The sequence below is a fragment of the Pollachius pollachius genome (genome assembly GCF_949987615.1).
Source record: "Pollachius pollachius genome assembly, chromosome: 14".
In the NCBI taxonomy this organism is placed as follows: domain Eukaryota; kingdom Metazoa; phylum Chordata; class Actinopteri; order Gadiformes; family Gadidae; genus Pollachius; species Pollachius pollachius.
Genome location: NC_136947.1, coordinates 15219821 through 15246681, shown reverse-complemented (window position 1 = coordinate 15246681; position 26861 = coordinate 15219821). Strand labels below are relative to the sequence as shown.

Here is a 26861-nt window from a genome sequence, read left to right as displayed (position 1 = left end):
ACGATGGTCCGGTGAGTGGAGATCCCTGACCTTGTACGACACACATTGACCTTGCTCTACTGATTCACTTAATTTAATTTAATTTAATCTAATTATCGACAATTAGAATGAGTAAACCCAAACAAAGAATCTCAAGCTCACGCTCATGAGGGTAGTTTTTGTAGTTGTATATATTTATATATATGTATATTTCATCACCGCTGTTAAAATATATTGATAACCATTCAGGTAATCAAAGCGAGATCTATTTATACAAGGATAAATTCGTCTTCTGTTTGTCAAACCCCACTTAAACAAACCTTAAATTACATCAAACCAGCGGGTCACCTGTTTAGAGTCCACATCGGACACAGAATTACTCCTCCGTGGAACAGACAGGCCATGTGAACCAACAGCAGTACACGTATCTGGGAAGCCGGAGCTTCATCCCCTACTGCCATCTGTACCGGGGATCAGGATAGAGAGAGTAAGCTATCGCTAAACATAAAAAGAAATCTGAGAAGATTTCTTCTCCAAAGCCATCAAAGAAGCCATTTCCAGAAAGTCGGACAGACTCCCCGCCGTACTGTGGCTCTCTCCCTGGCCCGACACAGCGTCAGCTCATCCAAACTCAAGTTGTGTTTCATCAGGACACCTTCTCCTCTAAGAGGTCAAAAGAGAAAACGATATGTTTGAAACAACCCGCGGCAGAAAGAGAAACCCTCCCTATCAAGTGACGAGATAGCAAATCAATTGTTATGTATGCCCTTCTGTTTTGGCTCAGTGTTTGCGTTTAGGAGACCAATTGCATCCTGCCTTGTCAAAACAAGGAATAGGCAGCAGAGAATATGTGATTTAATATGCCAGAGGAGGTATTCCAAAATACAAAACAAGCCGGGCCGAGACCACGGATAGTTCTGTGGTTTTCATAGATAAGAGCCTCCCAAATCTTCATGGCATATGCATTTTGTCTTAAAATAAGAAGCATTTATTTAATGCAGGAAAATGTCTCTTTAGCTATACACCTGTTACCTACATGTGTTGCATTTGTGATATTTTTTAATTCTATCTTTCCCACATATCAGCCAATATCAACCAAAATAAATCAGTCTGGTCAGAGACTAAAAGAAATTGAGATTTTTACCCCAAATGAAAAATGCCGGCATATTAAATGAGAGGAGAAGACATTCTGGATTGGAAGAGAAGGTATAATGTTAAGATGGCAATGAGAGAGGAAGAAGAGTTGCTAATCGAGCCGTTATCTTGGTGATAAATGGACGGCAATAGTGGGTTTTTCTGCACAATGTTTTTGTGCAATAGACTATTTTAAGCATGCCAGTGGTTTTTGTTGTAAGAAATGTCAACGTTCATTACTGGATAAGAGGTACGGCTGTAGAATAGATCTTGAAATGTACTTCTGAATGATTTTTGAGTCAGGCTTTGATGCTTGCTCACTGATATCTAGAAACTGACATGTCAAGATAAATGGGTATTATGTAATAATTCATCAAGTTCATTGTTACCTAGTAATATGTCATTAATCATTGATGCAGCGCTGTCCCATAATTTATAATAACAATTGCTTTGAAAGGATAACATCCAATTAATAATTAAAGTATAATTTGTTCTTTTCAGATGTTTTGGTTATTTAATTAGCCCTCTATTGGTCTTGACCAGTTTTGGATGCAGAAATCAAGTCATAGGACCAGGTCTACCATGCGGATAAAAGTTTTGGTTACCTAACCTGACACGAACAAGGAATTAAACAGAGCACAGAGGGAGAGAGACGTCTCCTTCAAGGCTACGGCGAGAGAAAGAGAACCCTGTTTGAGTGCCGCATGGGGCCTCACACAGTCCGTGTTTATCTCCTGTCCAGATTAACTCCCAATTGTTCTTGGGCAACAAAGGCTGCCAGTGAGGAAGCCAGTCCCCCAAGGGCCAGATGGTCAGCGTTCAGGGCCCTCTGACCCCCCCTATAGCCACGTGCCCCACCTGACAGTGCTACGCATGCTCTGGGCAAGACAAGGGACACCCAGCAAAACGTCACAATCTGCATCACCACACTTACATCACTGCGCATTTGTGTGTGTTTTTTTGCTGCTGATTTTGTGTGTGTGTATGTGTGTGTGTGTGTGTGTGTGTGTGTGTGTGTGTGTGTGTGTGTGTGTGTGTGTGTGTGTGTGTGTGTGTGTGGGTCTGTGTGTGTGTCTATGTGTCTGTGTCTGTGTTTCACATTTGCAGGGGCATTTATATATTAAGGGTGTGTGTAAATCAACAGCATGTGGCCATGTAGTTTGGGCCCTTAATTGACCTGAATTGATCAAACTGCAAGTTATGGATATTTGACAATGGGTGCTGGAAGTTGAAAATAGATGGATGTGTGTGAAGCTCACATATTCCCTTCAAATATAAACAAATATTCATATGCCAGATTGGTGGTGGTCTTCTTAGGTATGAGAGTAGTCATCATGCAATTAATGGTGTTGCATATTTGTATTTGTGTAAGTGAGGGATAAGACTACATTCATGCTATGATTTTTTTATTCTATTTTTGCAGGGAAATTTGCATTGGTGACATAAGGAATGCAACCTTTGCGACATTAATCAGGAGCAGGGAAGATTAGAATCTGGTCAAGATAGACTGGTTTGCCTGTAATTACCACAACAGTGACCAAATACTACAACTCCGGGTCTCACCTTTCTGATATCTTGTTATCTTTAACTGTTGAAAGTCTATTTCAACACCTCTCCTAAACACGGTAACAACATTCAAAGGTAAAAATGAATGGTGTAGGCATACCGGTCACACTTCCACAAAGCAAAAACAACACACCATCCCTATATTTCAAACGCAAACTGGGCACTTTGTAAAGGGGAGAACGGGCAAAACTGTGCCTTTTTTACATGTCCTCCACAACAGGCTTTGTTTGGCGTTGGTAGTCCACTACTTCAGCGACAAATAGCGAATATAAATCAAACCGACATTTTAATATATTTGGGGATCTGCTGAAGCTTATTGTAAAATAATAATTATTATATATATATAAAGAACGAAGAAATTCACAATGTAATGACATTAATTCGCAGTTACAAATGCGGACGTACTGTCATTAGCCTACATGAGCAGGCGTCACGAAGCAGAGGCTACTAATGTGTGGCTTTAATGGACTGACCTTATCCTATTCCTGCTGGCATTTTAATGTACTTCTTTATGCATTTCAGGTAGGCCTTTCCAAGGTGTAGCCTACACCGGGAACTTCACGCTCTGTCAAGCTAAAGTTCAATTTAGGAAATGTTTCTTTTTTGTATCGCAATAGAAATCGTCACCTGCATCTAAGGTATTCTGTGCTCCGACTGGGCTACGGACACCGTCAACATGGTGTGCGGATTTGGCAAAGCGCGTCCATTTCAAAAGTCACATTTCAAAGGTTGCTAACATAAATATATTCGCGCGCTTACCTTTTGGCCAAACTGGAAAGCGTTAAATCGCCGCGTCCATCGACAGTCTAAATGCAGTTCTGCGGGGTTACAGAGTAGCAGACCGACCGCCCCGGAGGATCTGCTCTACGGGTCTGCATCAACAACTCAGCCACTCGCAGGGAGCCCCCGGCTGACGTTAGTGAGTTAGGCTGTATATACCGTTTGGGTCTGCCGAAACACCAGGGATCATCTGGCCGAGCGTCTCAGAGAGAATGCGTCGCCCACCAAGTGGAGATGTGCAGAACATCTCCGACTCCCCTCTGGCCGAGTGTTTTTTTCTGATTAAGATATTGTGTCTAACCTTATGTCACGCACATGGTGCAAGAAGCTTACACGGTTGCGCTCAACTACAGGGAATACTCAGCACGAGCGGGTGTCTGTCGGTCTGTCTGATAGATATAAAGACGTATATAGAAAGACAGACAGACAGACAGGCAGGCAGGCAGACAGGCAGGCAGGCAGGCAGGCAGGCAGGCAGGCAGGCAGGCAGGCAGGCAGACAGACAGACAGACAGACAGACAGACAGACAGACAGATATAGGCAAGTTTTTAAAAAGCTTGAGAATAGCGCCCTCTGCTGGAAAGGGCGCAATAGATGTTCTACCTAGACGGATGCACGTGAGAAGGACGCTTTTTCTTTTTTATCTTTAACAAAAGACAATCATTATTTTTCTCAAAACAGCAGCGTTGGTTATTTAAATATCAAAAAATGCATACATTTTGTAATGTGGGATGTTTTATCTTACACAAAATATGTTTTGTTTTTTTTGTGTGTGTGTTTTTATGTTTCTGTCAAAAACATGGATTTGAAAACCAACCAAATAGACTAGAGGTCAAGTACTATCGGGACAAACCTCAAAGAAACTGCTGGCAAACCGACAAGAGTGATTTGATGAAAATGTGGCAAATCATACAATAAAACCACAATGATTTTGAACCATAATATGGACTCAACATAATATTGGTTGTATAGAAATCACCTTCAATCTATTCATCAAATAATTGAATTATTTATAAAAAATGAATATTTGTAAATATGACTAGGCTATAATTGGCTGTAAAATGTAATAACAAGCTCATTATGCAATGTTGTGTTATAGGATGTGATGCTTTACTAACAAATAAATTACAAAAATATTGTTGTTTTTTTTGGTGAAAATAAATGAATAACTTCCTTTTACAAACACTTTTTAGTGCCAAATGTGACTATTCTCTCATCCAGTAGAGGGGGATCTTCTGTTGGTCAATGCCAGGGATGGAGGGCTTCTGAAGCAGGTCGTTTTACCAGAGGGAGTTGGCTCAGCACAAAATGGGCTCCACTCCAGTGTACTTTATGAAAGGACTGAAACAACTCCAGATATGAGACAGGAGGAAGGCACAGCCTTTTCCCCGGATCCCGATAATCAACACATTTGAAGGGACCTGAAAGTATTGGCAGACAATTCGCAACCACTTGATTCAACTGTAGGTATTTCTGGTGGTTGTTAAACAGGGATATAATTTTGAGTTTCCCCATTGTCAATGATGAACAACAACAATGAGGAAATTATACTGAAATAATAATAATATTTGATTCTTTATTTTCACGAAAAGAATTGTGATATGGGTTTAGAATATTATCTTGCAAACAAATGCTCTTGTTCATTTTAAAAGACATGTTTGGTTAAGATCATTTTCCAAACGTAACCTTTATTGGAATGATATTATTTGCATCTTCAATTAGGGCCATCTTCAATTAGGGAGTTGTTTTTACATGCAACTGGTTAAGCACCCAGATCGATTGCACCAGGACTTCTGGACCTGGCTTTGATATATAAGGTGTGATGGCTCAGCTGTGAGTGATGAGGACGCCATTTACTAATTAGAATCAGTTAAGACCGAAACATCTCTTTGTTATGGTGAGAGGGATCATATAGAGTGGGTGTGTCTAAGCAAAGCCGGCCCACTCGATAGGGGACACCATGTAGTTTGCCTATCAGGTTGCTGACTAAGCAGGTGCCAGATGGAGTTATGGCGCACCTTTAGACAAAATTCTGCAGGGAGTTCCTCTCTCTCTCTATCTCAGAGATGTGTTCGTCAGCCAGCTGACACCAGCCAGCTGAAGTTCATCACATCATTAGATCAGTGTGTATTCGGGGTTGTGTCAGAGGCTCCAAGCACCTCAGTTTCTGCAATAGGACAAGGTCTCTGTTTTGTGGAGTCCCATATTATTCAGTCCCGTGGACTATTAACATTCAATCTCTGATAATTGTTGTTTATTTCAGGAGGGGAAGCTGTTGGTGTTGCATGTTAATAGGAGGTGTTTATGTTTCATATTCAGTGCGTCGTGCAAAATGAAGTTTTAAAAATTATGCTGGTAGGCCTATAATATGTGAATATCTTTGAAGTTGCCTTTTCTGTAAACATGACCTCAAAGGAAGTCAGTGGTCAAGATTCAAGTCAAAACTCAATAGATTTCAGTTATTTCAAAGGGGTAATCTAACTTAAATACATGATTGTCTTCATTGATGCTTCAACTAAAAGTATCAAAAATCGACCGAAACAATCGGTATGCGTTGCATTTCCATTGTGATTTTGATCGATCAGTGGCCTTCAATACATATATTCTGATGGATAATGAGAACAAAAAGTTCTCATTCAGTTATGAATTTCTTACAGGCAGCATGTTGGGCGGAGAGCAGCAACATGTTGGCTAAACTCCTTGAACGCGCCTCTGCGGCCCATGCGCAGTGCTTGACGTTTTGAAGTCGCTCCTCCGGGGTGTTTGAACAGGAAGGCGGACATGTTGGGCAGGCTGTGGGAGAAAATCGGGCATCGTCTGATTTTTCGAAAAATAACAAAAACTGAAGTCTGATATATGCGTGGCGGATCGGAAAAAACGACTTACCTAAACAACAACAAACGACGATCAGTGCCAATGTACGGCATGCAGCGGGAGGACCGTCAGGGAGGGTTTTAACAACACCGTGTTTTAAACTGATCAAAATTTGGAATAAGTTTTTTCACCACTTCTACTTTGCAGCTGTCAGACTCGTTTGAGGCTTTTTTATGCATATGCCTGGCACGGGTATGGACATGGGCCTGGACTAATCTTTCCACATGTATCAGTTTGTAATCTATCGCATTTAAGTTTTACTCATCTTTTGTCTGAAGCACATACAATTTTAAACCCTTATCCTCTGCGGCATCCTGTGGAGGCTGACTAATCTGTTGCCGCATTTATCTGGTGCTGCTGAAGTGGACTGGCACTCACTCTGGGATCTATATTTTTTAATTGGAAGATGTGGCATTTTTGTGTTGAACACCGCTTTAAAAGTTTTGTGGTTTGTGTGAATTCGAGAAGAATTCACACACTTTGAAGTGCGGTCCAGTGCTCACACGAAGAAAGGGAACATTTGGCTAGCTAGCTACCACTGGCTGCTAAGCTAGCTAGCCTCCTGGCTCGTCCGTAAGGCTGGTTTTTGTTCACAGCGAAGCGGTGGAACTCATCATAAAAGCAAAAATGTCAGCCGGAGAAAGTTTGGAGGCTCGGTTTGAGAAAATCGATGCCATGCTGAAGGATCCCAAGTCGGAAGTGAACACCGATTGTCTTTTGGTGAGTTTACAGCTCGGTAGCTGGTTTAGTAGCCGTTCGGGGTCAGACTACTCCTTGGAACAGAACAACACTGGAGGAGCACATCGCCCAGGTGTGAGAACACCGAAGCCTCAGTTCATATAGGCGACAACAACTATCAAATCAACTCTAGATGCGTTGTAATTTAACTTATCAGGAATTTTAATATACATCTTTCATATGCCCCAGGATACATGCCGTTCACGTAACTGGCAGCTTCCCATCTATCAACATATTGAAATAGTAGTTTCATCAGTGAGTGTATTCATGTTTTTCCACGCAATTTCAAAATAGCATCCCTGAAAACGTATGGGAGTATGGATACTGGCTTAAGCCAATAACAACATATAATTTGTCAGGATATGTATGCAGGGCACATGTTCGAATCATTGATTATGTGAATACAATCTAGGACAGTAAAGCACGAGACTACACAAACAAACATTGACCTTGATTTTGTGACAAACTAAATGGGTGTTATTTAAACTTCATCTGTGGTTTATAGTTTCTTTTTAGATTTCTCACTTTCTGCATTTGAAGCATTTGTTTTAAAACCCAGTAGACATAGCTGCATCAGTACACCTGTCTGAGGCAATGTGGCCTAGCCGTTTCCTGCATGTATGCATCACAGCTCATGATGTGGCTCTCCTGTCTACAGAAGGCGGAGGCTGCCACATGCTCAGTTCACTTAGAAACACCTCCAGAGGTCTTTATTACAGGAGGCAGGCAATCCAACCTCACTGTGACTCCTGGCAGCAGTAGACTGCAGGAAGAGTTGTTACAAAACAAGAAGTTTGAAGCGGTTGATTATGTATTGGGACAATCACAGCTATGGTGACACAACAAGGCAGGCCCACACTTTTTTTAATACAGAAATCCATTTGTAAAATTGATATGCAATGTATCTGTACACTGATGGGTTCCAGGGCTCAGATTCTGTACAGATCGATCATGTGGCATTCTAAACAAATGGATTGTCTTGAGGCTTTTGTCCATTTCCTGAGATTGTTTTGTATAAATGTTTGATTTGTGCTTGCAGGCATGGTAGAGTTGGTTTGTATATGTTGTGTCTGGGTTCACATTGTGTGTACATTTATTTTACAGGTTCGACGGTCCTACAGTAATGACAACATGGAAGCTCCATTAGCATTTAGATCATTTTGAGCGTTATAATTGTATGAAATTTGAATACTGAGAAAATTCTTGAGGTCACACGACTCACTCTTATTACGTAATGGTTGATGCACACGTACATTTGGGGAAGAGTTTTTTCTTTTTCTTTTGCAAATACTTAGTTCTCACTCTTTCCATTAGAGAAGTTAGCTTGTCTTGGTGACCTCTCAGCCGGTTGTAGAGTTAAAAAAAACAACTAATTAAAACTCCACTATAAGTGCACACACGGTGCATTTTAATGGCAAAAAAAGGGCTGTGGGGAATGTTCCTGCCGGCAGCTACATACACAAGGGTGTTGTTCCTCTTTTTCCCCCCCTCTCTTGCTCTGCAATCTTCCTCTGATCAATGAATGGAGGCCTTTTGCCCAGGCACTCTCCATGCAGCTCCACCCACAGCTTAATAAAATTCCATGCTAATCAAATAACCTCTTGTCTTTGACTGGGCTAGAGTCCCCCTGTGTGTTCCTGAGCCATTCTGTGCGTCTGTAGAGATTGAGAGAACGTCAGAGAGGGATAGAACGCTGAAAACAGGCATGCAGGCTCTGAGGTAGCTGGGTGTGGGCTCAGCTCTGCACCCATAAACCAAAATTATGTGAACGAGAGACTCATGTTTCTCAAGGCCTTGAATCGGGACATTTAACTCATGAACGAGCTCCTAGCATGCGTTACCTATGAGTAATGGGTCCCACTGAAAAGCACAATGCAGGCCTGTTACTGGCCCCTCTTTCTGTACCTGAGTGTCAGACCGGGGTTCTGTTATTGCCCCAGTGTGTATTTGCGGTGTGGCGGTGGTCGGGCCTGGGTTTACTAGTCCTGTGTTGCCGCTTAGCCTGTGTGTGTGTGACGGGGACATTCGGCCCAAACCGGCCCACTTGGCTACAGGGTGGCCTTTAAGAGCGCAGGGGTGTACTCTGTCATCCTTATCTTCTCCCTCCCCTAAATATTTTCTGCTGGAGAGTGGAGAGCCTTATCTAGGTTGTGTTGCCCTCCATCACCGTCCTCCAGGCAGGCTCTTAAGAGCCATTCTGAACAGGCCAAATTCCTTGCATTGTGATGGCAAGGCTCACTGACATCAAGCTGCTGTATATTGTCTATGTCCGTTTGTTTATCTGTGGGCCTTAATGGTGCACCTGGTTCAAACATTTTACAATGCGGTACAAATGGAATACCCACAGCAATAACACATTTACCCAGTTGGAGGAATGGAACAATTCTTGATTGCAATGTGGGGTCTGCTCATGCTTTTGGGCCCTTTATGGAATAGGCAACTTTCAAATTTGTGCAGTGAAATGATGAGGATATGCTGGGACATGTTGGGTTTTGATATCGGCCCTGTTTAAGGTAAACTTAAAACTTCCTGCCGCCCTCATTGATGTTGCTGTAACATTTGCACGTAAGCTCTGCACTCTTCAGCTGTTTTTTTTATGTTACTTTGAATCTTAATCTGTATCTGTATCTGGCTCCAATAACAGACCAGCATAGCCATGGATTTCAGACCCTCCTAGGAGGAAAATATGGCGTGATCAGGCCCAAAGCTGGTGGCCCCCACCATTTTGCGATCTATCCATATTGTTTATCGCACTGAAGAAATAGGCTATCATGGCACCACACCTTTGTGTCAAGCCCACACTCGGAAACACTCACTTATCATTTCTAAATGAAGGACTGTCAATTATTTTTTAGCAATTTACCAATAATTGTCAGCAAAAAAGAGATTGAATGTTAGATAATTGGTTGCATGCAGCCTGATATGTCATTGAAATAATTTTGGCTGGCTAATCATAGAATATTTATTGCTGTTTAAACGGCCACGGGTCTTTTTCCCCTCCTTGACTGAAGTCAACTTTCTTAATCTCCCTGCCAGGTCTGCTGTTGATCTAAATAGTAGGTACCATCGCTTGTTTGTGTGTCCGATCTACTCCATTTGGCTCACACACTATTTTGATCCATTTAATTTGAGTTCCTATTTTATGATGGAGAATTCAAAGAGGCCAACATTATTCAACCATGCTAAAATTGGAAATCTCCATAAGAACGTGGCATTCCTTGGAGCAGACTTGATGTATATTGCTGTGATGCTACAGCTACGAGATTGTCATGCCTTCCACTTTAATAATGTACACAAAAGTTAACTATTAGTGTGATTAGGCATGTAACAATGCAGTAGGCTCTGCCTAGGCAGGGGAGCAGTCCTCATCTGGTAACCTTTGTCTTGAATGCACAAACATAGGGTGTTGCATGCACTGATAACACAGCTTTAGGTTTTATGGCCTTCAATCTCTGCAAGTTATACATTTGGACTGTTACGACGCTCTGTCATAACAGACAATATTGCACATCTGACAACATTCCATCATGTCTAATTTGAAGGTGGAGCGCCATGTCAATTACATAGTATCAAATTATAAACTGCACTGCCACCAGTGTGAATGTCAGTTAAACGAGGCAGTGCTGGGCAATGGGTGTGCATTGTCGTTTTTTCTGTTTAAGCATTACATCCTTCTCCTATTGTTAGTAGCTAATACAGGTCGGCCATTTGTAAACTGCTCCTCAGCTATTCACCCTGGACTTAACAATGGCTCCAGCAATTTGTACCTTTTTGTTCCTCAGCTGGGCAATCATGTACTGGAATGCAGGTATAAAACTATTTACTCTGAGGTAATTTCCCTCCGGTTTCTTCCTGGAGAATCGCAAGGCCTTCTGCTTTCCATCGCCTGTGGTAACTGAGGAAATGGGCTTCGCTCTTGCAGTGTCACTCACATGATTCAGCAGCCTCCCAGGCCTAATAGACACAACCATAAAGTGAGTCCACATCCTTGGACATCCTTGGTTAATACATTTGTTTGGATGAGGTCAGCTGTCCTATGCGAGATGGGGAAAGCACTGTAACTTTTCTGTGTCCTAGACTTCGGTCGGTGGGACCACGGGAGAGTGCTCCTCTTTTGCAAGAACTCAATTATATTTTGACATGAAAGCCTTTGTGACAGTGATTCTGTCTCGGCTGGGGCCTCATAAAGAAATGGAATGCCCTTGTTTCGCCATGGCTGCGTTCACTGTCACTGCCGTTTATCAAGCGAGGCTGTTGGACACACAGTCTTTCTAGGTAAGTGGACTCTCCTGTCAGTCGATATCACATACTGCCCGAGTATGTGAGCGGGGCTTTGAGCAAAGTGTTTGGTCCGAGGAGGCGAAGGAGCTTGCCAGTAGCCTACACTCTGCCTACGAGGGGGTTGCAAAGTTTCTGAAACTGTGACTATTTCAGCGCGTATATAAATAAGCCCGACAGAAGAATAGACCCAACTGTCCCTTAGTTCCCTATTTTTGTCTAGGCCTATCCCAGAAGCCAACGTTGACGATTTAGGAAGGGGAAGCGATGTGGCATTACATTTTCTGAATGGTTTTGTAATTGGCCTACATTACCGCCGCTTGTGTTTACATGGGCCCAGCCCATACATTCGCCCTTCTTTGCATGGCACCCTAAATGGCCGTCTATGGAGCCTTTGCTCACTATTGAATGTGAGAAGTGTATTGTCTCGCAGAGGTGGCAGAATTGGAAATGAAATGTATGGCTTGACTCAGGCCGGTCCACATGCCTTGTGCTGGCAGGGCAGCGAGGGGAAGATGTGGCCGTGTCGTCCCATGGAAACATTTTCTTTCTTTCTCTTTTTTCACTCCCCAACTCAAATGTCTGGAAAAAGCCTGCGTGCATATTTCTCTTCCCCTAAAGCTTAGAGAAATAATTGCCGCGCGTTACGCCAAGCGCTTGGCCTGTGTGTTCAGTATAACTATCCGCTCATTAGGTTTGCCACATTTCATTAATGGGGGAGATGATGAGCGCGTGTGTGTTTCACGCAGTAAATCCCAGAGATGTGTCACTAACCCACCGACCCGCACATCCATCCACCCGCCCGAAGCGGCATCACCACAAGTAGGAGAGGGAGCCCAGCCCTGGCAGGACCCTGTTCTGTTTTCCCAGCCATAATTTTTCCCAAGACTGTCCCCTATGATTTGTTGGCCCTCCGGTGTCTCCTGCCTAGTCGTGATGTATGGTGGCTGAATTAATGCAAGGGGGTGTCTATTTTTGTTTTCCTCTATAGTTGGATTTTTGGAAAAATTGTGAAGGCGGTGTGGTCCACCAAGTAGTACTGGCCAGCAGTTCTTGTATTGCTGGAGAGCCGTTGATGTGTTTTTGAGCTTGATTACCGTTGTCGTGTGCTTACTTCCAATTGATTCTTGGCTAGTCTCGCGTCCTAAGAGGACGGCTCATTGGCTACGTGATTAGTTCTCAATCTCGTTGGGGAACTTGATTTGTTATGCGTGTTGGCCCGCTACATAAATCAGCATTTTTCCCATTTTGTGATTTACACATAACATGTGTGTCCCCTCTCTCTTCGTTGCCTCCTCTCCCTCTATTGAGGAGTATTGTATTGCTATGACCTGCTGGTCTTATGCTTGTACCGTTCTGCTAGGTGGTTGGTGTACACTGGACCACTGTGTCCTGGCCCTGTTGACACAGGGCTGTTGCTGCTTCCTCTCGCCCAGCAGGCAACCCGACTTACTCACAAACATCTTTAGAAGCGCCACTCCATGCTTCAGATAAGACGTTCATTTAGGTGTACGTGTGCCATGGTGGCACACCCCGCTTCTCTGCCATTATACACCATTGATTATTTGTACCAGTTCCTCTTTGTAGTAAAATAAAAGCTACAAGAAAGTCACCACGGCACAAAAATCAAGCACACACGCACTTCCAGTTCCAAAAGCGCTGTAGTCCAGTCTATGTTCGCCGTCGTTTTAAAGTCTTAATATTTTCTGCTCTATTCTTTCGGTAAATCCCGCACATCTGTCTTAATCCGTATTGTTTTTTCCTTCATTTCCTTCATTGTTCATTTGGGTAGAGGAGGAGGAGGAGGAGGGGGAGGGATAGGGTTATGGCCAGGGTGCAGGGGAGGGGGGGGTTCATAATAGCATGCTGATTGAAAATAAGGCTCCCTATTTGACTTTGTACTTGGGATGGATTCCCCCCCACCCCCACCCCCTTTCCTTTCTTCCCTTTACTTTTTGTTGGGAACTTGTTTGGCCGCATACTTAAAATAGCTCTCTGACGTGTACGGTCCTGTTGAGGAATGTTGCTGCGGCCGTCCAGCGCTCTCTGCGGCAGGAAGTTATGCAAACGTGCTCCGCTGAGCACAAGCGCTGTGTGATTAGCCTCCTAACGGTCTCTCTTCATGCGCCTTTTTCTTCTGCCATTTTTGCCTTTTTTATTTTTATTTTATTTTTTTTAACCAATCAGATGCTGTATGACCATCAAGCCCCCCCCGTCTCCCCCTGAACACACTGGACCCTTTGCGCTTCTACAAGCATCTCCCCCCGCCCCTGCCGTCGGCCTTCCTTGGGTGAACTCAGGGGGCTTGACTTCATGAGGTTTTTGTTTTTCGTTTTTTTTTTAGCTCGGTTCAGCCGTTCTGTTTACGTGCGCCGTAGCATTTGCCCCAGTTGCTCTTCTGTTTTTCCTTCATTATCCAGACTCTGTGAATTCCCGTGTTGTGGTCTTCCTTCCCCGTCCCCATCCGCACACCTCTTCCCATTCTTTCCTTTTGCCTTGTCCCCCTCTCCCTCCCCTCCTCGTCCTCCACCTCCTTCCTCCCCATCCCTGAGGCGTCTGGCAGGGTTTATATCCCCTGGTGGGGTGTTATGGGTGGGGGCGTGGCGGGGGCCTCACGTTCACTGTAGTGCTCAGCAGGAGCAGCAGTCACTTAAGAGGATTCCTCCTCCGTCGCGTCTGAGCTGCTGAATCACCATGTGTCATTGTTTTGCACAAAGATGCCAAACGAAGCAGAATTCGTCTTGGGCAGGAATCCAGAGCGTGCAAATGATGTCATTTGTTGCGTATGCGGCTTGTTGTCTTAAGGATCTGTTATCACGCTAAAGAGATTTGCGTGTTACAATCTTATCCCATATTTAACGCTCCTCCCAATGAATCATAGGGTGATTTGCCGTGAAATCAGTTATTGTCGTTTGCCATTCTCAGCCAGATTCATACGAGTTGTTGAATCTGAAATTGATCATTGTGCATTCAGAAGGGGAGTTCAAAACACACCAATTATTCAACATGATAGTCAGTGCTGTGATTATACGGTTGCCTGTGATGTGCTGCTGACGGTTACCCTCCGCTCAGACTACCCAGAAGCAGCTGATCATAGCAATGTCACAGGTAACTTCATAATCACAGCGCCACATATAGTGTGTTTATTGGCTAACTTTAATCTTGTTGTGTTGTTATTGGCACTCGTTTTGAATAAGCGACCACCGTAGGGAAAACATTAGAAATCATTAAAGTAATTAAAGGTGTATTCCCCTCAGATGAACAGGAGCTAGGCTAGTGTAACTCTGCAAGTCAATGCAATCGGCTATTTGAGAGCAAATGCTAACCCAGCAAACGCTAAACCAGCAAACTCCCCTTCTGGACGCACAATGATTTGGAATTAAACAACTTCGCAATATAGAGCCATTAACAAATACCTCCGCATATCCCTTCAAGAATGGGAAACAAAGTCATAAATTCACATTATTCGTTTTTACCACAACATAAATTATTTTAATCTCTGAAAGACTGCATTTTCCTATAAAGATTGGTTTACATTGCATGCGAGTAGAGATGACCCTCCTTGAATCAAATCGTCCAGTTCAGGGTCTTTGATCAGGTCAGAATCCAGTGACTGGCTGACCGTTTGTGAGAGACCTGCTGAAGCAGGGCTGTTTCAACATCTTTGAGCTGTTAGAGGCATCTTCACTCCGTGTCATGTGTCAACCATCCTGGATTAAAGCAGATTAGATTAAATCCTGCCAGTTGCACTTCCCCTCATGCCTAGCCGAAGGCTAACTAGCCCTTATGTTTACAGCTGGTCACCAACTCAAGCGCACCCTCAGTCTATGGTGTTCTGCTTCACAATCAGTGTCATAGTTTTGATCGCTATAGCAGATCTTCTGTGGATTTACCATTTTTGTTATTTCACAAGAATGTTATTTTCAGCTGAATTGTTTTGTAAGGGGTGTTAAACTGGGTCATGATTTTAGGAACGTAGCATGTACAGCAGCCTCGGTCAGTATTGTAGCCCTAAAAGGTTGGACAATATTTCTTGACCTGTACAGGCTAGTCCATCTGATTCCCAGCTCTACGAGTGTTGTGAGGCAGATCATCAAATAGCAGGTCCTCCCTTGAGTTAATAGAAACATGTATGTCATCATTTGCTCCCCATGAAATGTGCCATACAATAAGCCTCAAAACGTTTTATTAAAGCGGTTCATCACCTACCGAACCCTTATATATTTAGTAGTGGACTGTCATCAAAAGTTCATTTTGTTACCAATTGTGTTCACCTGAGGCCTTCTTGAACAGTGATCCTTATTAACTCCAAGTGTCTGTGGCCCTAGTTTCTGCAGTGTGTCCTGCACAGTTGGCACTAGTTGGGTCTTGTCGGCGGTCTTTCGGCCGATTCTGCAATTAAATCGGAGACGGAGGGGGGGAAATCACTCGAATTGTCTGTTCAGGCTAAGCAAATCGATGCAGGAGCACTTCCTCTCACAGAGGCGCAGAACGTATGTGCTCGTTGGCCATTGGCTGTAGTCTTTGCGATGTGATCAGGTGCAACTCTTTGGCCAAGACACAGGTTACGCAAGGCAACAGTCGGCCTTCGTCCAGGCCAGTTCTCTGACATTTGTTTTGATGTGGCAGGGCCTCAAGGTAACAATTGCTAGGACGAAAATTAACTGGAAGCCTGGTGTACTGATTTGATTTCACTGTTGTTTGGGTTCTTTCAAACCAAGAACCCAAACAACAGTGCTTATCTAGGGATGTTGCCAGCAATCACAAGGGGGACTGTAGGGAATTCATTGTAATATTTTTGCGTTTCATTTTTTCTTCCCCCTTCTAGGATGGCTTGGACGCATTGGTGTATGACCTCGACTTCCCTGCCCTGAGGAAGAACAAGAGCATTGACAATTTCTTGAATAGATGTAAGTACCCTACCCCAGCAATGTAAGCTATTCACAATGCTTTCCTCCCCCTCCTCCTGTACTCCTTTCTGTGCTGACACCCGCCATGTCTCCAACAACGACATGTTCATAATCAAACCTCCACCCCCCTTTTAAAAAAACTGCATATGGGTTTATGCCCCAGCTAGGTTCAGTAAAGAAGGCCGTTATAGGGTCAGCGCCTTTATGCGGGCCAGGGCACCCAATTGTGTCTGTTGCTTTGGCATGGTCCACAAAAGGGGGCTTTCATAGATAGCCAGTGACCCAAATGATGCTTGTTCCCTTTATCAGCGTCACATCACCACTTTGAATCGTGCCATTAGTACGACACGAATGCACTGGGCTTTTATGTTGCAAGTGCACGAAGGTATCACGGGAAAAACTTGAAGGGGTAGTAATGTGATATAGAGGTACTTGTTCCAATAAAACGCCTAGGTAGTCAGTCGGGCTCTGACCTTGTATGCACATGATCTCTAAGTGGTTTACTGCAAATCACTTTCTTGTCATGGTAACATTTGTACCACCACTATCAAGCTTGTAAATTATTTTTGATTAGTACTTTAGTGTCACTCCAGCCTTTCAGGTTCAATCCTCATTTATACTTTTATATACATTCATGTAACTCGTTGTCTCAACTGTTAAATAACTAGCAATTACATGTAAGTCATATATACAAAGCAGTTTTAAGACCCCAATGATGATGAAAGCTGGAATACTAAACGTACCAAGGAAAAAACAATTCAGATTTACAGGCTGCAAAGCCCCAGGCAAAGGTTCCACGACGCATTGAAAGTGCGCTTGGGAGTTGGTACACATCTAGCAGGGCTCATCAGCAAAGTGCCGTGGGACATGGGGGTAATGGACTTGTTGTCTTGTGATGGCCTGGGCGCCACTGGCATGCCTTGCCTGAAGGGCTCGCAACTCCAGTCCCTCATGCGTTGCACCATGCATCAGCTGACTTCGATGTGCGAAGAAGAAGCAGGCCTTTCTTGGAACCCTTTTCTCCTCTTGAGCCGCTCTTATGCATCAGCCCAGTTGGAACCATTCTAATGCTGCCCTCCATGCGAATTTCAGGGTTGTGTTCTCTGACTCACTCTCTGAAATGTTTTCATTATTATAAGCCTTGGTGTTTATTTATAGATCCATTGAACTTGGATACCCTCACTCTCTTCTCTCCCTCCCCTCTCTATTTCCTCCTCGGCCTCTCTTCTCCCATCCCTCTTATTTTCCTCCTCTTGTTCTCAATCTCTTCTCATCTCATCCTCTCTTCTCCCATCCCTCTTATTTTCCTCCTCTTGTTCTCAATCTCTTTTCATCTCATTCTCTCTCTCTCTCTCTCTCTCTCTCTCTCTCTCTCTCTCTCTCTCTCTCTCTCTCTCTCTCTCTCTCTCTCTCTCTCTCTCTCTCTCTCTCTCTCTCCCCTATCCTTTCTCGTGCATGTTGTGACCCATTGGAATCAGACAGTCCAACTATGACCAAATTTGGCAGATCAGAGAATACCGATCTGCCCATGGGGGGAACCGGCATTGTTACAGCAGGGCTCCCAAATGGCGTTCCTTCAGCCGCCGTGCGGCCTCCCTGTGTCCGCCAAAATATGTTTTCCTATTCTGATGCGCTTGCCAACATGTTTGAGGTTTCTGATTGGATAAATCCCTCTCCGCTCCATCTGGACAATGCAGGGACGCTCACCTTTTGATCAGAGACGCTTTTATAGGCTTTTAAGTGCAACCGCTTGGCTCAGCGTACGGGGCTAGCTTGCAGGAGTTACTCCCCGGGGCTCTGGGTTAACTAGATGCTCCCTGCTTTCTCCGCTGTGTGTGGGCTCTCTATGACCTCTAAGCGTGTGTGGATGAGGACACGAAAGAGCCAAAACACTGACATCTGCTGTATGTCTTCTGTTTTTCTCCTTCCAGATAAAGACACCATCAGTAAGATACGGGATCTGCGCATGAAAGCGGATGACTATGAGGTGGTCAAAGTTATTGGGAGAGGAGCCTTTGGAGAGGTGCAACTGGTAAGACCTCCACGGACATTTCATTAGAGGGATCCTCAAAGTGAAATAGTCTGTTACATGTACACTCATGAGAATCAGTCCACTTATATTGTAGCTGTAGTATTGTAAGGTATTATCTTATCTCCTGAATCCGAATTATGACTATAATTATTTTGTTATGTGAACAAGATGATCAGGAATTAGTCTTGGTTATGATGCATAAATTCAACAAGACATTCTACAAACATCGTATGATAATGTACTAGCTAGTGCACAACAGAGACAGGAAAACATCTGCAAGGTGCAGCAAGTACAAGAAAGGGAAATATATTGCTGTAAACAGCTTCTGTTCCTTGCTTTCTACCTGTGGGACAGTCTCATCGGGTGGTTTGTTGTGGTCTCAGTAGGGCCGTGCCTAACTGTTCCCCTTTCACCCCAGGTCAGACACAGAGCCACGAGGAAGGTGTACGCCATGAAGCTGCTGAGCAAGTTTGAGATGATTAAGAGATCTGACTCTGCCTTCTTCTGGGAGGAGAGGGACATCATGGCCTTCGCCAATTTCGCCTGGGTGGTGCAGGTGAGTGACAGCACACAGCATTCCCAGAATACATTGCGTCTACTCTACAAGCAGCATGAGGGATGTTCCTTTATAACCAGGGGCCAGAATTAAACTTTAGTTTGTGCTGAATGGTCCTGACACTCGCGTGAGCATGGGACTCAGCCCAGCGCTCCAGAAAGTGAAACGTCTCCAAGAATCATCGTCTCTCATCACTCATCTCATCCTCCACTCGTGTTTCATTTAGCTCACATTTTGGTTTGACATTCAAGTATCCATCCACGGAAAATAAATCGTCTTGTTTGTATTTATGACACAAAACAAACATCCGCCCCTGACATTGAACACCGTACACCCCACAGCCAGCGATGTTCACACGTTTACACCAGCGTCAGGCTGGTGTAAACGTGTGAACATCTAACCTTTTAAGGGTATCCCGCCCTTGCTTCCTGTTTACTGATGACAAGCTCCGCCCCCTCCCCCCCCTCCCCCTGCAGCTGTTCTTCGCCTTCCAGGACGACCGCTACCTCTACATGGTGATGGAGTACATGCCCGGCGGAGACCTGGTCAACTTGATGAGCAACTACGACGTGCCGGAGAAGTGGGCGCGCTTCTACACGGCCGAGGTGGTGCTGGCGCTGGATGGCATCCACGCCATGGGATTCATCCATAGGTACACGCACACACACACAGACACGCACGCGTACACATGCACGCCCGCACTCACACATACACACACATGCACGCACACAAATGCACGCACGCACACAAATGCACACGTAGACACGTACACACACACACACACGCACGTTTTTTTTTTTGCTGCGCTGTTCATGGCCGTTTATTACATGTGGAAAAACGTCATGGTGTTCATTCGTGACTGCTAAAAATACTTGTTCCGGCATTCCTTTGGCCGCAGCGTCTCCGTGCATCGCTCCTAATGGAAAATTGTTTCTTTCGTCATCGTCTGCGTTTCAATTAAACCCGGCAAGACGGATTCAGGCCTAAAGAATGCAGGAAAAAGCAGTCAGACCCATGCAGAACGGATTGTATTTCAATGTGAAACGTGAGCGATAAAGTAGTGCTGTAGAGCGTAAGTGGATACCCAAGTCAGCCTAGTCTTGTGTGCGCCTTGCAATTTTAGAGTGGGCTTTTTTTCCACTGTTTTCCCCTGAAAATACATGTTGACTTTGTGAATCGCTTCAGCCTGAGCCCTAATGCCACCTCTCTGCCTCTCTCTGCTTTTGTCTCCCCAGGGACGTTAAGCCCGATAACATGTTGCTAGACAAAGCAGGCCACTTGAAGCTGGCAGACTTTGGAACCTGCATGAAAATGAACAAGGTACCCCAGTGGCCTGTTCTCCAGGGCATGGCAGCACGATGCATGTGTTCAATATAAATAAGAACCGTACTAAGTGTCCAGATTCAAGCCACTCCTTGATGTGCTTTAGTCAACTTTTTTAGAAAATATGATATAATTGTATCTATTTGACTCATTTTTTCTTTAACTTATCTACTATTTAATTTTATTGAATGACAATGTTTCTTAAGTAAAGCACTTTGAATCTGCCTCGTTTGTGAAAAGTGCTATTTAAATTAAGTGGCCTTGCCTTGCCTAATAATAATAATCGTGTTGTTGTTGGCGGCTTGGTCTCTCTCAGGACGGAATGGTACGATGCGACACTGCAGTGGGAACGCCGGACTACATTTCCCCCGAGGTACTGAAATCCCAGGGAGGGGACGGGTATTACGGCCGGGAGTGTGACTGGTGGTCCGTGGGAGTCTTCCTATATGAGATGCTCGTCGGTGAGTGGGCTGTCAAGGCCTTTGTTATTTTCACCCCAACGGCCAATCATAGCCTTTTAATCCACTGTCCTTAAGGTCCTGTAACTCACACCTTGTTTCTAGGTTTGCTTGGTCAGATGGCTTATTGCATAATAATTAGTGGATTATAAAATGGAAACAACACAAAAACTCTTCTATTTTTTACACCATATCCTTATATAAAAAATGACTATTATTTTATTATTTTGGATTCCCAATCCACACAGACGCCATCTAAATGTTTCTGGCTCCAAAATTGAACCATACATCCTTTTAAAACATCTGACGTGCACCTTTTCTGTTGCTTGGTTACAGGCGACACGCCGTTCTATGCCGATTCGCTGGTGGGCACATACAGCAAGATCATGAACCACAAGAACGCCCTGACCTTCCCCGACGACAGCGACATCACCAAGGACGCCAAGAACCTCATCTGCGCTTTCCTCACCGACAGGTCAGCGATAGCGCTGTAGTAGCGAGGTCAACAAGGCGGGGGTTAGGTGGCGTAATCTCCAGAGCCCTCGGGGCCCGTCCCCTGGCTTTGTTCCGGGCGTCAGGCGGTTCGTAGAGACTGGCGGATGGCACATAACAGCAACATAGAAGAATGTCCTTGCATGTTGAACAGCTCCCAATTGAGATAATGGGAGCCCTTTGTTTACTTATATAGCCATGTGCATTGCATTACAATGTAACTTGTTTGTGTCAAGAACATTCTTATCTGTTCTCCGACCCTATGTATGTATGTATCGTATCGTATGTATGTGTATTTGTTTGCGTGTGTGTAATTCCATGAACACGGGTTGAGGAGCGTGCGCCTCATTCATCCCTGAAAGTGGAAGAGCCTGTGAAGCTGTCCAGGAAGTGTCTCATCAATGAACCGTGTGCGTCTCCCTCCTTAGAGAGGTGCGCCTGGGCCGCAACGGCGTGGACGAGATCAAGAGGCATCCCTTCTTCAAGAACGACCAGTGGACGTGGGACAACGTCCGAGAGAGTGAGACCACGTCGGCTGGCGTTTTTTTAAAACATTTAAAAAGTGTTGTTTTTTTTTGTGTGTTTTTCAGTTTTTCACCAGATGGATCTCCCTCCATTTGTTTGTGTTTCCTCACACCCTTCCCCAAGCGGCCCAACATTGTTTGTTTTTCCATGTCGCCCACTATGGACAGTGGCAGGAAATTCTTGCAGAGGCCGGGGGGGTGGGCGGGGGGAAGAGCCATTCATTCTATATCCTTTTACAAGACCTAAGCGCCGGTGCTGGCAGGAGCGGTGACAGCCCGCTTGCTGCAGCTGGGGGGCCAAGAGAAGGGGAATGTTAACGCAGAGGGAGGGGGGGGGGGGGGCGTGACACCCGACGTGAGGGGGGATTAGTATTTAAAGAGTGTTTTAAATCCAGTGGCTGTACACGGCTCTTTTGAGTGGGTTTATATTAAATACTGCCTCGGGCTTTAGTCAGCACTTTGCTGCAGGCCAACAAAAGCCCCCCAGCCCACCCCCACCCCTCGTCCTGCTTTAAAAATATCTTATTTTAAATAAGTCCGTGATCCAGAGAACTTTGAGTAACCCTTCAGTGGATTACGGCGCAGCTGAGGCAAAGCGAAGGGCTTTGGGAAATGCAGTCTCTCAGAAGCTCCTCGTCTCTCATGGGGCTAATCTCGCCTCTACCAATCTAGCTGTGACCGATAAGACGAGAAAATAATGTCTCCAGTGGGGGATGAAGACCAGGGTGAAAATGGAATACCTTTAGGAAATGAGACGCTTCGATTCAAAGTGTCTTGCAGACATTCACACACCGACTGCAGAGTCAACCATGCAAGGCGCCAACCGGCTCGTCAGGAGCAGCTAGGGTTAGGTGTCCAACCCTCAGCTAGGAGGAGCCGGGCATCGTACTAGCAACCTTCTGTTTACAGATGAACCTGCTCTACCTCCTGAGCTAAGCCGACCCCTCCGTGCATTGTGTCGTGCAAATTAGGTGCGGGGAAGATGACCGTTTGTTAGATGGTTTGATTAGTCTCTCCCATTTGTAGGTAAAAATAAATTGGCGTAAACTCCTATACTCTGTAGCTTACCATGCAGCACCATTATTCGATGTACTTCGAGAACTCTCCACGTACAAAGAAAAACATTTTAGCCGCCAAATGCCAGCTGCATAAGTCAACTTGAAGCCACTGTTGAAGTCACTTACAACCACTGCGTTGTGTTTCCCTGGAGAGCACATTTGCAAAATGTAAATGTTCTGTATTCATGTAAATGTTCTTCCTGCATTCTTACAAGGTGTTGTGTGGAAGCTGTGTCTATTATCCCGTTCCGCTACAGAGCAACCCTACGATATCTCCTGGCACATTTGTTCCTCTAGACTGGGGGAAAATACCTGGAAGCGGGCAGAGAAACAATTGGCTATGTTTTCGCGACGCTTGAGTGGTGTGTGTGTTCAGCAGGTCCACTAATGTCTGTACGACGCAGGACACCGGGGGAATAGGTTCCTCGTTGGTAAAAAAGGGAAACTGATGCTAATAGTTAATATATATTAAAAAAAAAAAGATATACTCTAGATGAACCGTGTTCCTGTTTGTACCTGCCCACATCAAAGTGTAGTAGAAGGCCTCAATGCGCTTCCTCTGTATGTGCTCGTCTCTGCAGCGGCGGCCCCCGTGGTGCCTGAGCTCAGCAGCGACATCGACACCAGCAACTTTGACGACATCGAGGAGAACCGCGGGGAGGAGGAGACCTTCCCCACACCAAAGGCCTTTGTGGGCAACCAGCTCCCCTTCGTGGGCTTCACCTACTACAGTACTCACCAGTACGTTCATTCAATACATTCCCAACCTGTCGTGCGTTCAGGATCTGCCTTCCCGTCTCTGAAGCCAATCAAACGCTGCACAGTACGCCAGAAGATGGGAAAATACCAATGTTTTTATTACATTGGGAGGAGGCATTTTATGTTCAACCAATCTTGATAAGCAATATGGTCTAAAATGCTACTATATTTGGAACCCACTCCTGAAATTACTCCTAGTTCAAAAAGTTGTAGATTCTGTGCTTATTTTTTTCTCCCAGGGATATGTTATTTCCTCTTGTGCATGTTATTTTTGAATTTTGGCCTTTTTCTTTTACGGATGAATGTAAGACAACAATTTGTTTTTTGGCTCTGTGTGGTTGCGGTGTCATGAAAAAATATTGGAAACGAAAAACGCTGTCATGTTAGTATTTAGCACATCCATGTTTAGCTTGGTAAACAACGTGTCCTGACCTCAAACCTCTCTGGACCTACTCTGCCCAGACTTCAACGCACCACCAAGACCAGCGACAAGCGTAGCAGCGCCACGAAGGAGGACAAGAGCCATGTGAGTGTTGCAATGTTTAGAGACGGGGAACGGCAATTGAATTGGTTGAGGTCCCCCTAATCCTATAAGTTGGAGATATACAGTGATTTGGGTTTTACGTGGTAAGCTTTGTTCATAGCATGCTTGTCCATTAAACACTAACATTAAGACAAGCTTGTGTGTACACAAGAGAGTGGAGGACATTGAATGACAGTGGGATGTAGTCTGTGCAATGTAAAGCTTTGCATTATGAGAATATAATTGAGTCTACACCCCCGCACCTGGCTGACTGGCTGTCTGCTGTCTTTCTGTCTGTGTCCAGCTGGAGAATCTGCAGAAGAGGATCTACCAGCTGGAGGAACAGCTGCACGGCGAGATGCAGCTCAAGGATGAGATGGAGCAGAAGTGCAGGTACAGGAGACACACACGCATGCACGCACGCAAATGAGCGTAAGATATATGTCCAACAATATCTTATAACCTTCGGTCATTCACGTTCAAACTCACACAAAGTTTAAGGGGACTTTTATTGGACGGTTAGATGAAAATTAAAACCGAATATATTTTATATTTTTTCAGGATGTCCAACAACAAGCTGGACAAGATGATGAAAGAACTGGATGAGGAGGTAAGATAACAGAATCTGCTCTGCGGTTTACCCGAGCGGCCCTGACGCTGCGTGTCGTATTCAAAGTGGCCAAAGTAAAGAACTTCGCTGGAAATCACATGCAGTCATGCAGACGGGACAATAGATCCTTTTTATAGTAACACAAACACAGCTGTAGCTCTTACCATTAATTATCGGTTTGTAAGATTTCGGTGAGATAGCGCACCATTATAGAAACAATGTATATTTACAATGTCATCTAGATACACGTCAACCACCCAAGTGTTGTGACGCAGACACAACCGACCCTATGTTCATATTACAGGAACCGGAACCTAGTTTACTCTGCCCTTGACGATCTGTGAAGAAGGTTAATTGAATAAGTGGCGTTTGAACGTCTTTTTCCGTCTCCCCCTCTCTCTCCCTGCCTCCCCCCTCCCTCTCTCGTGGGCTACCTGGTGGCCCTGCAGGGTAACCGGAGGAAGAGCCTGGAGGCGGGCCTGTCTGCGCTGGAGAAGGACAAGATGATGATGCAGCACCGCTCCTCGGACTACCAGAGGAAGGCCGACCAGGAGGCGGAGAAGAGGCGCAACCTGGAGAACGAGGGTAGGCTGGAGAGATTTTTGGTAGAATCTGTATAATAATGACGGCAATAGATGAGAGATTTAGAGATGAGATGAAAATGTTTGTTATGATTCACTATCTTACAGTACCCCACTTCCTCCCAGTTTGTAACCTAAAAAGCCTTGTCCTCATTCGTAAAGGTCTTGCGCTTGTGTTCGTTCAGGGTCCTCCAACTGGCAACCCATGTTAGGGTTTTCTTGTCTGGGGGGGGGGGGGGCGCAGAGAACTCTCCCATATTAAGATATGGGCTGCATGTCCGGTTCTAAAGCCTCGGCGTCAATGTTTTGTTTAGTCTTTCTTTAAAGATTACTACCTCACCTGACCCCTCCATCCCAATTACCTAATAAACAGCATTTGCTGTGTGCCAAATTATTTAACCTTACTGCTATGGTCCAGTGTAACGGAGTGTGGTCGCGCTGCACCTTTAAAAACACACATGTCCTCCACTAGGAATACCTGCCACTGGCATCCATCAGAGGACAGCACTAAGTGGATTGACATTAAGCCGTTGGGACTCTTAAGACCCTGTGGTGTGTCACGCGTGCGGGCATTCACACGCACGTGCACTCGCACCCCAACACTAGTTCTATGTTTGTAGATGACTCATGTGAACCCGGGGGTCGGGTGGGTGAGTTTGCTTGGCAGTGGCTAGGAGTAGCCTCCATATCTAATCCCTTGTTCCCCGTTGGATCCCTTCCAGTTTCCACTCTGAAGGAGCAGCTCGAGAACATGAGGAAGATTAGCCAGAACTCGCAGGCCTCCAACGACAAGATAGTCCAGCTGCAGAACCAGGTATGCTGCACAGACTGGCCACGCGCGCGCACACAAATGAGCTTGCATTAACACGAAAGCACACACACAAACACACACGCACATGCGCGCACACACACACGCACATGCACACACACACTGAATGACAAGGCCAAAACAATGTGTATCCTGCAAAGGGAAACGCCTCTTTGTTAATACTATCAATCCCATTTGTCAATTAGTAATTTGTCAACGGAAACATCATTTGTTTAGCCATTGCGTTTAAGCGTGTTTATACTAAAAAGGTTTTTCTTGATTTTTCCCATAGCCACACGGCATAAACCAAAGTGACCCCTAAGTGAACAAACCGCCATGCAACCCTAACAACGCCTCTCCCTCCCCTATCCTTCCCTGACTGGCAGCTAGAGGAGGCCAACGACCTGCTGCGGGCCGAGTCGGACACGGCGGCGCGGCTGAGGAAGAACCACACGGAGGTGGCCAAGTCCATGACCCAGCTGGAGGGGCTGAACCGCGAGCTGCAGGAGAAGAGCCGCGCGGCGGACAGCGAGAAGGCCCAGCTGGAGAAAGAGCTGCTGCTGCTGCAGAGCACGCTGGAGGCTGCGATGAGGAGCTCCAGCGAGGGCTCGGAGGAGATCCGCGAGCTGCAGGGTATGGCCCGAGAGAGGCGGCATGGGATATCATGGTGGATAGTGGGATTACATCCAAGAATACGTTTCACCAATTAGTCAAAACGATAGGATCCGGCACCAAAAGCTCTATTGGCAAATATGTCGGGAGTGGGGTAATATATAAAGATGATAGGTAATGATCCCTAATATAATGCATGTCTAAATGAATTGGTAGGGACACCCCGGTGGCTGACTGGGTAGAGCGAGTACCATTAAGGCAAAGTC

General features: G+C 45.1%; 1 protein-coding gene across 2 annotated transcripts in view; it reads left to right on the top strand.

Annotated features, from left to right (window-relative positions):
• Positions 1-6239: 6239 nt before the first annotated feature.
• rock1 (Rho-associated, coiled-coil containing protein kinase 1) overlaps positions 6240-26861 on the top strand; it is a 36521-nt gene continuing 15899 nt past the window's right edge. For both annotated transcript variants that reach the window (XM_079750809.1, XM_079750808.1), the window contains exons 1-16: positions 6240-7053; positions 16178-16259; positions 18191-18291; positions 18710-18847; positions 19324-19499; positions 20083-20167; positions 20487-20631; positions 20965-21103; positions 21549-21640; positions 23284-23443; positions 23924-23987; positions 24289-24377; positions 24546-24594; positions 25044-25179; positions 25898-25989; positions 26370-26616. In XM_079750809.1, the coding sequence (XP_079606935.1) occupies positions 6961-7053; positions 16178-16259; positions 18191-18291; positions 18710-18847; positions 19324-19499; positions 20083-20167; positions 20487-20631; positions 20965-21103; positions 21549-21640; positions 23284-23443; positions 23924-23987; positions 24289-24377; positions 24546-24594; positions 25044-25179; positions 25898-25989; positions 26370-26616 (1888 nt within the window). In that variant the 5' untranslated portion in view covers positions 6240-6960. The remainder of the gene's footprint in view (positions 7054-16177; positions 16260-18190; positions 18292-18709; positions 18848-19323; positions 19500-20082; positions 20168-20486; positions 20632-20964; positions 21104-21548; positions 21641-23283; positions 23444-23923; positions 23988-24288; positions 24378-24545; positions 24595-25043; positions 25180-25897; positions 25990-26369; positions 26617-26861) is intronic.